General features: G+C 57.0%; 1 protein-coding gene across 1 annotated transcript in view; it reads left to right on the top strand.

The window, feature by feature from the left end:
- The window catches only part of LOC310650589 (uncharacterized protein), a gene marked incomplete at its 5' end in the record, with an annotated part of 15546 nt that extends 3300 nt beyond the window's left edge, over positions 1–12246 (top strand). Inside the window, 5 exons of the mRNA XM_083380161.1 lie at positions 133–240; positions 1242–1331; positions 2525–3838; positions 5823–5954; positions 7868–12246. Coding sequence (XP_083236287.1) covers positions 133–240; positions 1242–1331; positions 2525–3838; positions 5823–5954; positions 7868–11829 — 5606 coding nt within the window. The remainder of the gene's footprint in view (positions 1–132; positions 241–1241; positions 1332–2524; positions 3839–5822; positions 5955–7867) is intronic.
- Positions 12247–12557: the final 311 nt, after the last annotated feature.

Here is a 12557-nt window from a genome sequence, read left to right as displayed (position 1 = left end):
GTTGGCTCTGGGAAGGAACTGGGTCCCCACCCAGGTTTCCAAGCAAGCCCAAGATGGGGAGGAAGAGGACCAGCCTGGTCAGTGTGGGTTCTTCTGAGGTGGAAACATCTCAGCTTGCTATCTTCTTCACAGAGGCCCACAAGGTCCCCGCTGAGGTGGAGGAGCACCACCCTGGCGGAGATGAGACGGTCTTCTCCGGGGAGCTGAGTCCTCCAGAAGCCGAGCAGGCGGTCTCCACAGGTGAGAGGAGAGCGGAGGTTCTCCAGAGTAAGGTGGTTCCTCAAGTCCCATCCTTCCTTCCATCTTCTGGCCCTGGGCTTCTTTTGGGTGGAGAAGGCGGTGGAGATGAGGGTTGGGGTTCTCCTAACCACAGAGTCCCCTGGAGGAGGGCGGTTCTGTCAAGGTGGCCGGGTTTGGCCTTGGGTTGGGGAGCCATCTCGGGTCTCCGTCCACCCAACGCCTTGGCTCCACTTGAGTAGAGGCCGCCAACCGGACCGCCGTCTTCTCTTCCACCCCGTTGGCTTTGCCGTCCCGTCTTCTCCTTCGTCTTCTCCGTCTTGTCTTCTTCATCCTCTCCATCCGTCCATCCTCTTCTCTTTCTCCTTCTCCTGCTCTTCGTCTTCATCCATCCATCTTCTCCTTCTCCCCTTCACCACCACCTCCATCCATGTTGTCCTTTCTTTTCTCCATCCATCTTCTCCTCCCTCCATATTTTCCTTCATCCGTCCATCCATCTTCTCCTTCACCCCTTCGCCTTCTCCGTCCATTTTGTCCTTCATCTTCTCCATCCGTCGTCTCCTTCCTCCTTTTTCTCTTTCTCCCCTTCGCCTTCTCCATCCGTCCTTCTTCATCGTCTCCATCCGTCCATCTCCCCCTCCTCCTTCTTCCCCTTCTCCATCCATCCATCTTTTCCTCCTTTCCTCCTCCTCCTCCTCCTCTCTCTTCCTTTCTCCTTCTCCGTCCATCTCCTTCTTCATCTCTCCTTCATCTTTTCAGCCCTCTTCTTCCTCTTCCTTTCTCCTTCTCTTTCTCCATCCACCTTCCCTTTCTTCTCCTCCTTCTCCTTAGGCCTTGTCCTCCCTCTCTTCCTCCCTCTTCTGGGTTTTTTTTAATTGGGGTGGGGGGAAAGGGTGCCACCAGGAGATCCCTCCTGACTGACCTAGTCAACTTCGATCTCTTGCGGGCGCAAAGGTTTCGAAAGAGGCTAACGCGGCGTTGTAAGTCTTGTGTAAATCTCTTAGTTTCTCCTGCTCTGCCTACCATGGAGGAGCTGACGGGCTTTGAACCCTGTCTGGACCGCGATTTGCTTCCTCCCGAAGGAACTCAAGCAGGTGAGCTGAGTGAGGAGCGGGCCGCCGGAGTCGGGCCCGCTTCCTTGGCCCGTCTTGCGAGAGTTTTTTAAAAAAAGGGGGAAATAGGGCTGAGGGCTGCCTTCTTCGTTCACTCCGTCATTCATTCGTGGGGATGAATGACTGATGGACTGACTAGATGACCTCCGAGGTCCCTTCCAACCTTCTGCGATTCTGCAAGGGTCTCCTGCTTGAGCAGGGGGTTGGACTAGATGACCTCCGAGGTCCCTTCCAACTCTGTCATTCTGTGATTCTGCAAGGGTCTCCTGCCTGAGCAGGGGGTTGGACTGGATGACCTCGAAGGTCCCTTCCAACTCTGTCATTCTGTGATTCTGTAAGGCTCTGCTGCTTGAGCAGTGGGCTGGACTGGATGACCTCCAAGGTTCCTTCCAACTCTGTCCTCCTATGATTCTGTAAGGCTCTGCTGCTTCAGCAGGGGGTTGGACCGGATGACCTCCAAGGTCCCTTCCAAGTCTGTTACTCTATGATTCTGTAATGGTCTCCTGCCTGAGCAGGGGGTTGGACTAGATGACCTTCAAGGTCCCTTCCAAGTCTGTGATTCCGTAAGGGTCTCCTGCTCGATCAGGGCTTTGGACTAGAGGACCTCCAGGGTCCCTTCCAACTCTGTCATTCTGTGATTCTGCAAGCGTCTCCTGCCTGAGCAGGGGGTTGGACTGGATGACCTCGAAGGTGCCTTCCAACTCTGTCATTCTGTGATTCTGTAAGGGTCTCTTGCTTGAGCAGGGGGCTGGACTAGATGACCTCCAAGGTCTCAACCCTGTTATTCCACAACTGTAAGGGTCTCCTGTTTCAGCAGCCTGGGTTGGAGTAGAAGACTTCCAGGGTCCCCTTCCGACTCTTGTCATTCTGTCATTCCGTTAAGTTTCTCCTGCTTGAGCAGGGTGGGTTGGACTAGATGACCTCCGAGGTCCCTTCTCACTCTGCGCTTCTGTTGCCCCTCTCAAGGCGCCTTTTCTCTTTCGAACCGGAGCTGCCGCGCCGTCCCGGTTCCCACCTTCGGCGGAGGCGACGGGAGATCTCGACGGGTAGTCCCATCCCCAACCATCCATGGTCCGGAAAAAGGGGAGACGACCTGCAGCGCCATCAAGCCAACATCTAACCAGCTTCCGATTACCCCTGACGGTTCCTCCTCTTTTTTTTCCTCCCCCAAACAGGCTTCTTGGAGACTCCCGGGTCCAAAGGAGTCAAATTTGAGGACGAAGACATCATCGTCCTCCCCGCCGAGAGTTGTCCCAGGCTGGAAGAAGCAGAAGAAGGAGGGAAGAAGGTCCTTCAAGGTCCCAAGGGAGAAGACAGAGGACAGCCAGAAGACCCAACGCCGGTCATGTTTCCCACCCATGAAGTCAAGGTGGCTCCGCCGTGCCTCTCCTTAGACGCTCGAGAAGAAGACCTCACTGCCTTTCCCAGCTTCAGAACAGAAGATCTGATGGGCGCTCCCACCCAGCGAGGAGAGAAGAAAGGGGAAAGTGAGGTGGTCCTCGCCCCGCAGATGCAGCAGGGGACAAGTCAACTTTCTCCTGCTCAGGAAGCTGGTGGACCTCCATTTTCTCCTCAACTGAAAGCTGATGGACCTCCATTTTCTCCTGCTCAGAAAGCTGGTGGACCTCCATTTTCTCCTGAACTGAAAGCTGATGGACTTCCATTTTCTCCTGCTCAGGAAGCTGGTGGACCTCCATTACCTCCATTTTCTCCTGCTCAGAAAGCTGATGGACCTCCATTTTCTCCTGCTCAGGAAGCTGGTGGACCTCCATTTTCTCCTGCTCAGAAAGCTGGTGGACCTCCATTTTCTCCTGCTCAGGAAGCTGGTGGGCCTCCATTTTCTCCTGCTCAGGAAGCTGGTGGACCTCCATTTTCTCCTGCTCAGAAAGCTGGTGGACCTCCATTTTCTCCTGAACTGAAAGCTGATGGACCTCCATTTTCTCCTGAACTGAAAGCTGATGGACCTCCATTTTCTCCTGAACTGAAAGCTGATGGACCTCCATTTTCTCCTGAACTGAAAGCTGATGGACCTCCATTTTCTCCTGCTCAGAAAGCTGGTGGACCTCCACTTTCTCCTGCTCAGGAAGCTGGTGGACCTCCATTTTCTCCTGCTCAGAAAGCTGGTGGACCTCCATTTTCTCCTGCTCAGGAAGCTGGTGGACCTCCATTTTCTCCTGCTCAGGAAGCTGGTGGACCTCCATTTACTCCTGCTCAGAAAGCTGGTGGACCTCCACATTCTCCCCTCTGGAAAGCTGACACCCCTCCTCTTTCTCCCACCCAGCCTGCCGAGAAAGGGGAAGGAACCAGTCCATTCCTAGCCGAGCCGGGAATCCAATCCTCTTCTTCTTTGCCCGGCCAAGTCCTGGAGGACCTTCAGGGGCCGGAGAAGCTTGATGAGAAGAAGCAACAGCCGCAGCCTTCCGGCGCGCCTGAAAACCTGAAGGAACCAACGGCGGGTGAAGCTGGAGAACATCTTCCAGATGCTGCAGGTAAGGAGAACTTTTCCAAACGACGGGACCGTCGACTTCTTTTCCTCCCCAAATCAACCTCTTTCCTTCCTCTCTTCTCCATCTCAACTTCTTCTCTCGCCTGATGGCCCTACTCCGGATAGATTATGACGTTGGGGGCTGGAGAACGTCAACGAGAAGAGCTTCCGGAATCATAGTTAAGGGAGACTTATGTAGAAGAGAACAAGAGTTGCCCAACTTTGGCCCGGTGACGGGATGTTGGGAAAGAAGGGATGGTGCTGGGGACGGGACGGGAGCGGGCGTGAGCACCCGTGAGGTGCGAGCACCCGTGAGACTTGCGCGAGTGGGGCCGAGAGCACCCGTGAGGCTCACGCGAGCACCGGTAACACGCAAATACTTGTGAAGCTCGCATGAACGGGGCTAAGAGCACCTGTAATATTCACGCAAACACCTGCGAAGCTCCCGTGAGCGGGGCTGAGAGTATCGGTGAGGCTCGCGCGAGCGTGTGTAACCCTTGCACGAACACTTGTGAAGCTCACGTGAGCGGGGCCGAGAGTATCTGAGCCTCGCGCGAGCACCTGTAACGCTCATGCGAACACGTGAAGCGCGTGTGAGCAGGGCTAGGAGCACCTGTGAGGTTCATGCGAGCACCTTTAACCCGCAAATACTTGCGAAGCTCGCGTGAGCGGGGCTGAACCTGTGGCGCTCAGGCGAGTACCCGTGACCCTCGCGCGACTGGGGCTGAGACCATCCGGGATGTTCGCGTGAGCGGAATCACGAACGCCCACAACTCTTGTGCGAACGAGGCCCCGAACGCCCGTGACGATCGCACGAGTGAGGCCCCGAGTGCTCGCGCCCGTGCAGCTACGAGCTCCTCCGGTGCTCGCATGAGGGCCTGAGCACCAGCCGAGCTTACGCCAGCGAGGCCCGCCCGGAGCGCTCGCTCGAGTCGAGACGCAGACACCCGCGACTCACGAACGAGGCCGCAACGCTCGCGCTAGTGAAGCCTCAAAACGCCCACGACGCTCATGTGAGCGTGACCCTGAACACCCACGATGCTCGCGCGAGTCACGCCCCGGGTGCTCGCGCAAGGGGGTCCACGAGCACCTCTTGAGTGGGGCTCTGCGTGCCCACGCGCGCACCACCCAGCCACTCACACGTCCCGTTTGCGGATAGGCTACGGACCGGTAACGGGCCTCAACCCACAGGTTGGAGACCCCCTCACTTAGAACATGGAGCCAGGGGTCTTCCGACTTGGCCCTTGGATGACTTGGGGACTTCAACTCCCAGAATTCCTCAGCCAGGCACGCCGGCTGAGGAATTCGGGGAGTTGGAAGTCCCCAAGTCATCCAAGGGCCAAGTCGGAAGACCCCTGGCAGATGTAGAGTCTTCTCTTGGACTTCCTGAGCTAGGTCCAAACGTCATCCTGGTCGGCTCAAGATCTCCGGGAGTTAGACCTAGTGGCGTGGGCGGTGGACACATCTACGATCAGCGTCAAGGACCCACGAATCCTTGGGGTTCCTTGATGTTTTCCTAGTTGTGTTGGGACCGGACTCAGGAGGAAGAGGTCTTCAGATCTGCCTCGGATTCTTTGAAGCCGAGAAGTTCTGGAGGTCGTTCTCGGAAGAACATATCTTTCGGTCGCCGGACCGGGAGTTTCTCGTCAGATCTGCCTCGGATCCTTTGAAGCCGAGAAGTTCTGGAGGTCATTCTCGGAAGAACATATCTTTCGGTCGCTGCACCGGGAGTTTCTCGTCAGATCTGCCTCGGATCCTTTGAAGCCGAGAAGTTCTGGAGGTCGTTCTCAGAAGAACATATCTTTCGGTTGCCAGACCGGGAGTTTCTCGTCAGATCTGCCTCGGATCCTTTGAAGCCGAGAAGTTCTGGAGGTCGTTCTCGGAAGAACATACCTTTCGGTCGCCGGACCGGAAGTTCTCGTCCGTGGGGGAAAGTTCTCCACTTGGCGGCGGTCAACCCCAAGTTTTGTTTTGTTTTGTGTCTTCAGCAGAGTCGATGGGATCTGGCCCTGGAGAGACGCCCCCGGTGGGATCTCCCCGCTCCGTGGTTGAAGAGCCCACATTGGTCAAGGCCAAGGACGCAGCTGTCCATCCCGTGGAGCCTTCTGCCGAATCGGAAGGTGAGTAACCGAACGGAGAAAACGGGAGCCGAGTTCCTCCTGTCCTCCGTCCTCCGATTTTTTTCCCCCTCTTCCCTTCTCTTCGGCTGCTGAGGAAGCTGCCTTTCTCCCCACCCGTCGCTACGTCGGTTGCCCCGATTACCTAAGATTCCCACCGCGGACGCCGCGGCTTGATCTACCGATGGCGGGGAGAACTCCCGAGCCGGTTTTCCGAAACGGGAGGCTCCGGGGCAAAGCTCGGGAAACCACGTCGGCTTGCGTTTCCGGGAAAGAGGGCTTTCGTTGTGCGCTCCGTCTTTTTTCCCATGAAGTACATCTTCCGAAGTGTTGGGGGATACATCGGAGGGACGTGCGGGGGGATTCACACGTTCAGAGACGCTTTGGTGTGTGGTTGAGTCGCAGGCGGGGTGGACGTCCGGAAGGAGACTTTCTCTCCCCCCCACACACTCCCCCCTTAAGTGGAGACTTCCACCTTGCGGGAAGAATGGTGGAACGACGGGGCCGGAAGGGACCTCGGAGGTCATCTAGTCCAACCCGCTGGTGAAGCAGGAGACGGTTACAGAATCAATAGAAGGACAGGTTTGGAAAGGACCTCGGAGGTCATAGAATAACAGAGTTGGAAGGGAGCTCGGAGGTCATCTAGTCCAGCCCCCTGCTCAGGCAGGACACTCTTAAAGAATCATAGAATAACAGAGCTGGAAAGGACCTCGGAGGTCATCTAGTCCAGCCCCCTGCTCAAGTAGAACGCTCTTAAAGAATTATAGAATGACAGAGCTGGAAAGGACCTCGGAGGTCATCTAGTCCAACCCCCTGCTCAGGCAGGAGACCCTTACAGAATCATAGAAGGACAGAGTTGGAAGGGAGCTCGGAGGTCATCTAGTCCAGCCCCCTGCTCAGGCAGGAGACCCTTACAGAATCATAGAAGGACAGAGTTGGAAGGGAGCTCGGAGGTCATCTAGTCCAGCCCCCTGCTCAGGCAGGATCCCTTACAGAATCATAGAAGGACAGAGTTGGAAGGGAGCTCGGAGGTCATCTAGTCCAGCCCCCTGCTCAGGCAGGATACCCTTACAGAATCATAGAAGGACAGAGTTGGAAGGGACCTCGGAGGTCATCTAGTCCAGCCCCCTGCTCAGGCAGGACACTCTTAAAGAATCATAGAATAACAGAGCTGGAGGGGATCTCGGAGGTCGTCCAGTCCAACCCCCTGCTCAGGCAGGAAACCCTTACAGAGTCATAGAATAACAGAGTTGGAAGAGAGCTCAGAGGTCATCTAGTCCAGCCTCCTGCTCAGGCAGGGCACTCTTAAAGAATTAACAGAGCTGGAGGGGATCTCGGAGGTCATCCAGTCCAACCCCCTGCTCAGGCAGGAAACCCTTACAGAATCATAGAACCACACAGCTGGAAGGGACCTCGGAGGTCATCTAGTCCAGCCCCCTGCTCAGGCAGGAGACCCTTACAGAATCATAGAATAACAGAGTTGGAAGGGAGCTCGGAGGTCATCTAGTCCAGCCCCCTGCTCAGGCAGAACACTCTTAAAGAATCATAGAACAACAGAGCTGGAAGGGACCTCGGAGGTCATCTAGTCCAGCCCCCTGCTCAGGCAGGAAACCCTATGCCGTTTCGGACAAGTAGCCATCCAGTCTCCCCGCGTTGGAGCATTCCCAGCTTCTGGAGGCCGCTTGTGTTTCCACCGCTGTCGGGAATTGGTCTTCCCGGAAGAAGGAATAGGCGGGGGCCGGGGCGTGTCGGCTGCCCGGAAATCAAGAAGACCACAAAGGTCCTCTCGACTTTCGTTCCGTCTTGAGATTCCCCCCCAAAAGCCATCCGGTCTCGGAATCCGCACGTGTGGAACGTGGGACTCTGGCTCCGTGGTGGCTTCCCTTCTCCTTCAGCCCCCCTTCCTGTATTTCCAGGTGGACCTTCGGCCTCAGGAAGGCCTCTTCCCAAACCGGCTGACCACCACCACCGCCGCCGGTTTGGCCACGCCAAGCCTGTCCAGGCGACTCTGGCCGATGCTCCAGAAGAACATCTGCCAGGTTCTCCCACCCCGAAGAGCCACGTCCAGTGCGGGGACTCCTTTTTCGTGGCCGACTTCGGCTCCGTCGGGAGACCTTCCCCCCGTAGCAAGAGAGGGTCCAGGAAAGGAGATGGCCCGGCTTTGGAAGCGGTGGAAGCTTCGAAGGAGCTACCGCCGGAAAGTTGGGATCCGGAAGCTTCCGCCGCCTTGAAGAAGAAGAAGAAGAAAGGGAAGCCGAAGAAAGGGCCGCCGCCACGGGCCGCTGACCCGTGGGAGGACCCGTTTCGAAGCCCACCGGCTCCAGACCTTCTCCGGGAAGCTTCTAAAGAGGTCTCGTGGGCCTCCGGCGACGTTCCCGGAAAGCCTTCTTTGAAGCTCGGTCTTGGAGGACGTCAACCGGATGGCCCTGGGCGTCCATCTTTTCCTCCGGTGGAGATTGAAGAACCTTCCAAATTTCCCTCGGAGCCCAAACTGGGAGAGCGGAGCCAAGTCAAAGCCCGGACGGACGACGGCTCAGTGTGGCAGCCCGAAAGTCCAAAGGGAGAACTTTCTGAGGACCAGAAGAAGCAGCCCAGAAGTTCTTCTTCTCCTCTTCCTCCTCCTCCTCCTCCTGGCGCCGAAGAAGTACGTCCCGCGGAGAAAAGCGTAGAGTTGGCGTCTCGGATGCCTCCGAAGGCCTCAAACGTTGACGGGTCCGCTTGGGAGACCAGCTCTGCGGCGGGGCAGAAGGTTGAGATCCAGACCGTAGACCTTCTGGTGGCACCTGACAAGGTTCCTCCGGAGTTTCAAGGTCTGGGAAGGAAAGAAGAGCCGGTGGAAAAAGCCAAGGAACTGGAGGAGGTCTTCAAGAAGGAGAGCGAGGCGAAGAGAGATCTCCACCTTCCCGCTGACTCCAACGCGACCGTCCCAACTCAAGAAGGAACGCCTCTTCATCAAGGCGGAGAAGACAACTCCGGCGTCTCAGGGATCCCCGAAGAAAGTCCACGGAGCCAACGATCCGGTTTTCCTTCTGCCCAAGCTCCACTCGTGGTGGAACCCACCTCAGATCTTGCCCAGCCTTTGTTCGTTGGTGGTGGCCCTGTGTCCTTCACCGGCCCGACGGAGGAGCTCCTTGGCCTCCCCGTTCCAGAACTTCCAACCGCTCTCAAGTTGGGACACGACCAGCCCAAGAAGAGAGACAGCGATGGGAAAAGCAAGAAAGCCAAGCCAATCCCAGAAGTGACGGAAGAGAAGATTGGCTGGAGCAAAGCTTCAGCCGTGGTAGATCTTGAGGGCCTGGGCGAGATCGGTTGGACAACCAGGAACCCAGAACAGACTTTATCCACTTCTCCGGGAGCGAGAGAGAAGCCAAAGAAGAGATCCAGCGTGGGGAAGAGCAGAAAGTCCGAGGAGAGAAGCTCCTTCAGGCAACCGTTCTTCACCACCATGGAGGACCACCTAGCTTCTCGGCAGATGTTTGACCCAACCCAACGGAGGGGAGAGAAGGAAGGGGCTGACATCATCGTTGCCGATGGTCTGAAGCAAACAAGTCCTCCCTTTGTCCCCTCAGGCGAAAACATCCAAGGTTCTCCAGATGGAGTTGACACTCTTCCATCGGCGTTTCCCTTCATCTCGGAAGCCCCCGAGAAGCAGACGGAACGCAGGGTTCTCCTTGAGTCCATGGTTCCCGGTCCGGATCGGAACAAGGGACCCCCTTGGGCCAGCCCACCTGGCGGAGGAGAAGACCTTAGCTTCGGGTGGGCCACCGGCAAACCCAAGAAGAGGAGCAGCGACGGGAGAAGCAAAACCTCTCGCCGAGGTCCCTCGGCGGGACCACCTCTGAAGCCGGAGAAGACGTCGGATGAGAGGGATGGGCTGGTGTCTTCCAAGAAAGGCGATTTCGTTCAAGAAGGTCCTCCCAAGAGTCAAGGGCTAGAACTTCCAGGCGCCGCCCAACTGTTTCCCGTCCTGCTGGAAACAACGGGCGGAAAGGAACACGTTGGCTTGGAGGAGTTGTCCACCACGGGAGAGAAAGCCAGCCCTGCTAAGGCCGAAGATCTCCACGAGACCAAAGAAACACCTCCTAAGGGGCAGGAAGCTCACCAAGATGGAGGTGGAGAAGGTCCATCCAAGCCACATGTTCTCCTCCCTCAAGTCCTGGAGGAAGTGAAGAAACCAGAAGGTGATCTTCAAGATCTCCAAGTTCCTAAGATGAAGGCAGAACCATCGAGTCAACGCCACCGAGGAGTTAAGATTGAGGAGGTCCCCACCTCCGACGGCGCCAAGGAGGAGACCTCAGAAGATCTCCTCAAGCCTCCAGGCCAGCTTCCCGCCGAGCTCTTGGTTGAAGAAATTTTGGGAGGACAGAAGAAAGGAAAGAGTGGGCCAGAGCTGCCTACTTTGGAACAATCCGTCCCGTTTCTGGACACGTCGGAGACCGGGAGAGTCCTAGAAGCTGAGAGTAAGGTGAAGACCAAAGCATCGAGAGCTTCTAGAGAGAAGAAAGATGGCGTCTCCGATCTTTCCGGTCCGCAACCCCTCAAAAAGTCCACGGAGAAGAAAAGCAAGAAGACCTCGATTGTCCCTCCAGAAGAAACCAAGGAAGACGTCCACCGTGAAGACCCTCGTCGGGGAGGTGGCTCGGACTTCACCCTAGGAGAAGCGGAGGTCGTCGATGAAAACAGGAACATCCAGAGCTTCCCTCCCGGACGTCAACTGCGTTGGGAAGAGGACCTGACCAACGTCTTTGACCCAGCTGGCGCTCTTGAGGAAGCCACCGCCCAAACTCAAGGTCCTACCTGCCCCTTCTTACAACACTCCAGCAAGTTGGCCGACGAGGGGCCATTTTGTCTCCCCCAGTTCCTACAAGACGCCAAGTTGGGGGACCAGAAGATCCCGGAGGAGCTCCAGGAGAACTTGGCCAAGCTTGAAGGCCGAGACGTAGAAGCTTCCTTGGTCATGAAAGCTGGGGTGGATGTCAGGGGGAAGAGGAAGAAGAACAAGAGGACCACCGAAGGCCGTGACCCGGTGGCCGAAACGCATCATGGTTCCCGCTTAGCAGAAGAAAGCAGAGGAGCGGAGCTTGGAGATCCAAGAGAAGGTCTTGGCTCACCAGAAATGGTGGAGGAGAAGCCAAAGACGGCTCCTGGGCTGGCGGCGGAAGGACGGGGTGGCCTTGCAGGAGGCGGTGAGGTCCCTACGGAAACACAAGCTCTCAAGGGGTCCGAGAAGGACGCGTCAACTCTTCCAACTGCAAGGGCCGTCCTTGGGGGTGGAAGTTCTCCACCAGGCACGGGAGCAGAAGATGGAGGAGAAGCTGAACCGAGGCCTCCTGACAGTTCAGGAAGTCGGTGGAGGACCGATAACGTCCCGGCGGAGGAAGTGGGCAACCTCTTGTCCGCTCACCACAAGGACGGGCCCGAGATGGTCCCTCTCCTTCGACCAACCGACGGGGAGGAGAAGAAGACCAGCCAACTTGGAGAAACCAGCCAACTGCCCGACGGGCCGAGCTTGAGAGCCGAAGGCGGAGAACCACCCGCCTCGGCGTCGCCGGCGGTGGCCGATCATGCGGAGCGAGGCCCACCGGCAGAGGTCAAGAAAGAGAGCCCGGCCAGACCTCCTCCACCCATGAAGGGCTACATGAGACCCACCAAGTCGCGGGGGCTTCCTTCGCCGAGGGACGCCGCTCCGGAGCGAGGCCGGAGAAGGCCCGGGAATGCCGCCGACGGGCCGCTTCTCCCCAGCCGGCGAGACACAGGTGTGTGTGCTTGCGATTGCGGCCGCCGGCCACCCTCCAGCTTTGCGTGTGAGAAACCCGCTCCCACCTTTTTGGCGTGTGGGCCCGAGCACCTAACTCAACCCTCTTGGCTGTTGGCATGACCGCCTTCCTGGCTTGTCTCGGGAGTGGCCGTGGTTTGAGTCCGCTGGGCCGAGCCACCCGAACCCGATCTGGAACTCAAGCTGGGCCGGCCGCGTTGCCTCCCGCTTCTGGCCTGTTTGCTTCTTAACCCGGTTTGTGTCTTTTGTGGGGTCACTAACCTGGGGAAGGTGGTTCTCCTCCCGGGCTAAGGAGACTGTTGGGTTGGAAGCCTTCGCTGAGGCTGTAGGCTACCTGCCCTCTATCTCAGGAACCTCTTGAGGGACCTCTTGAGGCTGTAGACCACTTTCCTCTATCTAAGGAACGTCTTGAGGGACCTCTTGAGGCTGTAGACCACCTCCATCTATCTAAGGAACCTCTTGAGGCTGTAGACCACCTTCCTTTTATCTAAGAAACCTCTTGAGGAACCTCTTGAGGCTGTAGACCAGCTCCATCTAGCTCAGGAACCTCTTGAGGGACCTCTTGAGGCTGTAGACCACCTCCCTCTAGCTCAGGAACCTCTTGAGGAACTTCTTGAGGCTGTAGACCACCTTCCTCTATCTAAGGAACCTCTTGAGGAACTTCTTGAGGCTATAGACCACCTCCCTCTAGCTCAGGAACCTCTTGAGGAACTTCTTGAGGCTGTAGACCACCTTCCTCTATCTAAGGAACCTCTTGAGGAACCTCTTGAGGCTGTAGACCACCTTCCTCTAAGGAACGTCTTGAGGAAACTCTTGAGGCTGTAGACCAC

Source organism: Vipera ursinii, assembly GCF_947247035.1.
Source record: "Vipera ursinii genome assembly, contig: scaffold_246, whole genome shotgun sequence".
In the NCBI taxonomy this organism is placed as follows: domain Eukaryota; kingdom Metazoa; phylum Chordata; class Lepidosauria; order Squamata; family Viperidae; genus Vipera; species Vipera ursinii.
This window is presented reverse-complemented; position numbering and strand designations above follow the sequence as displayed.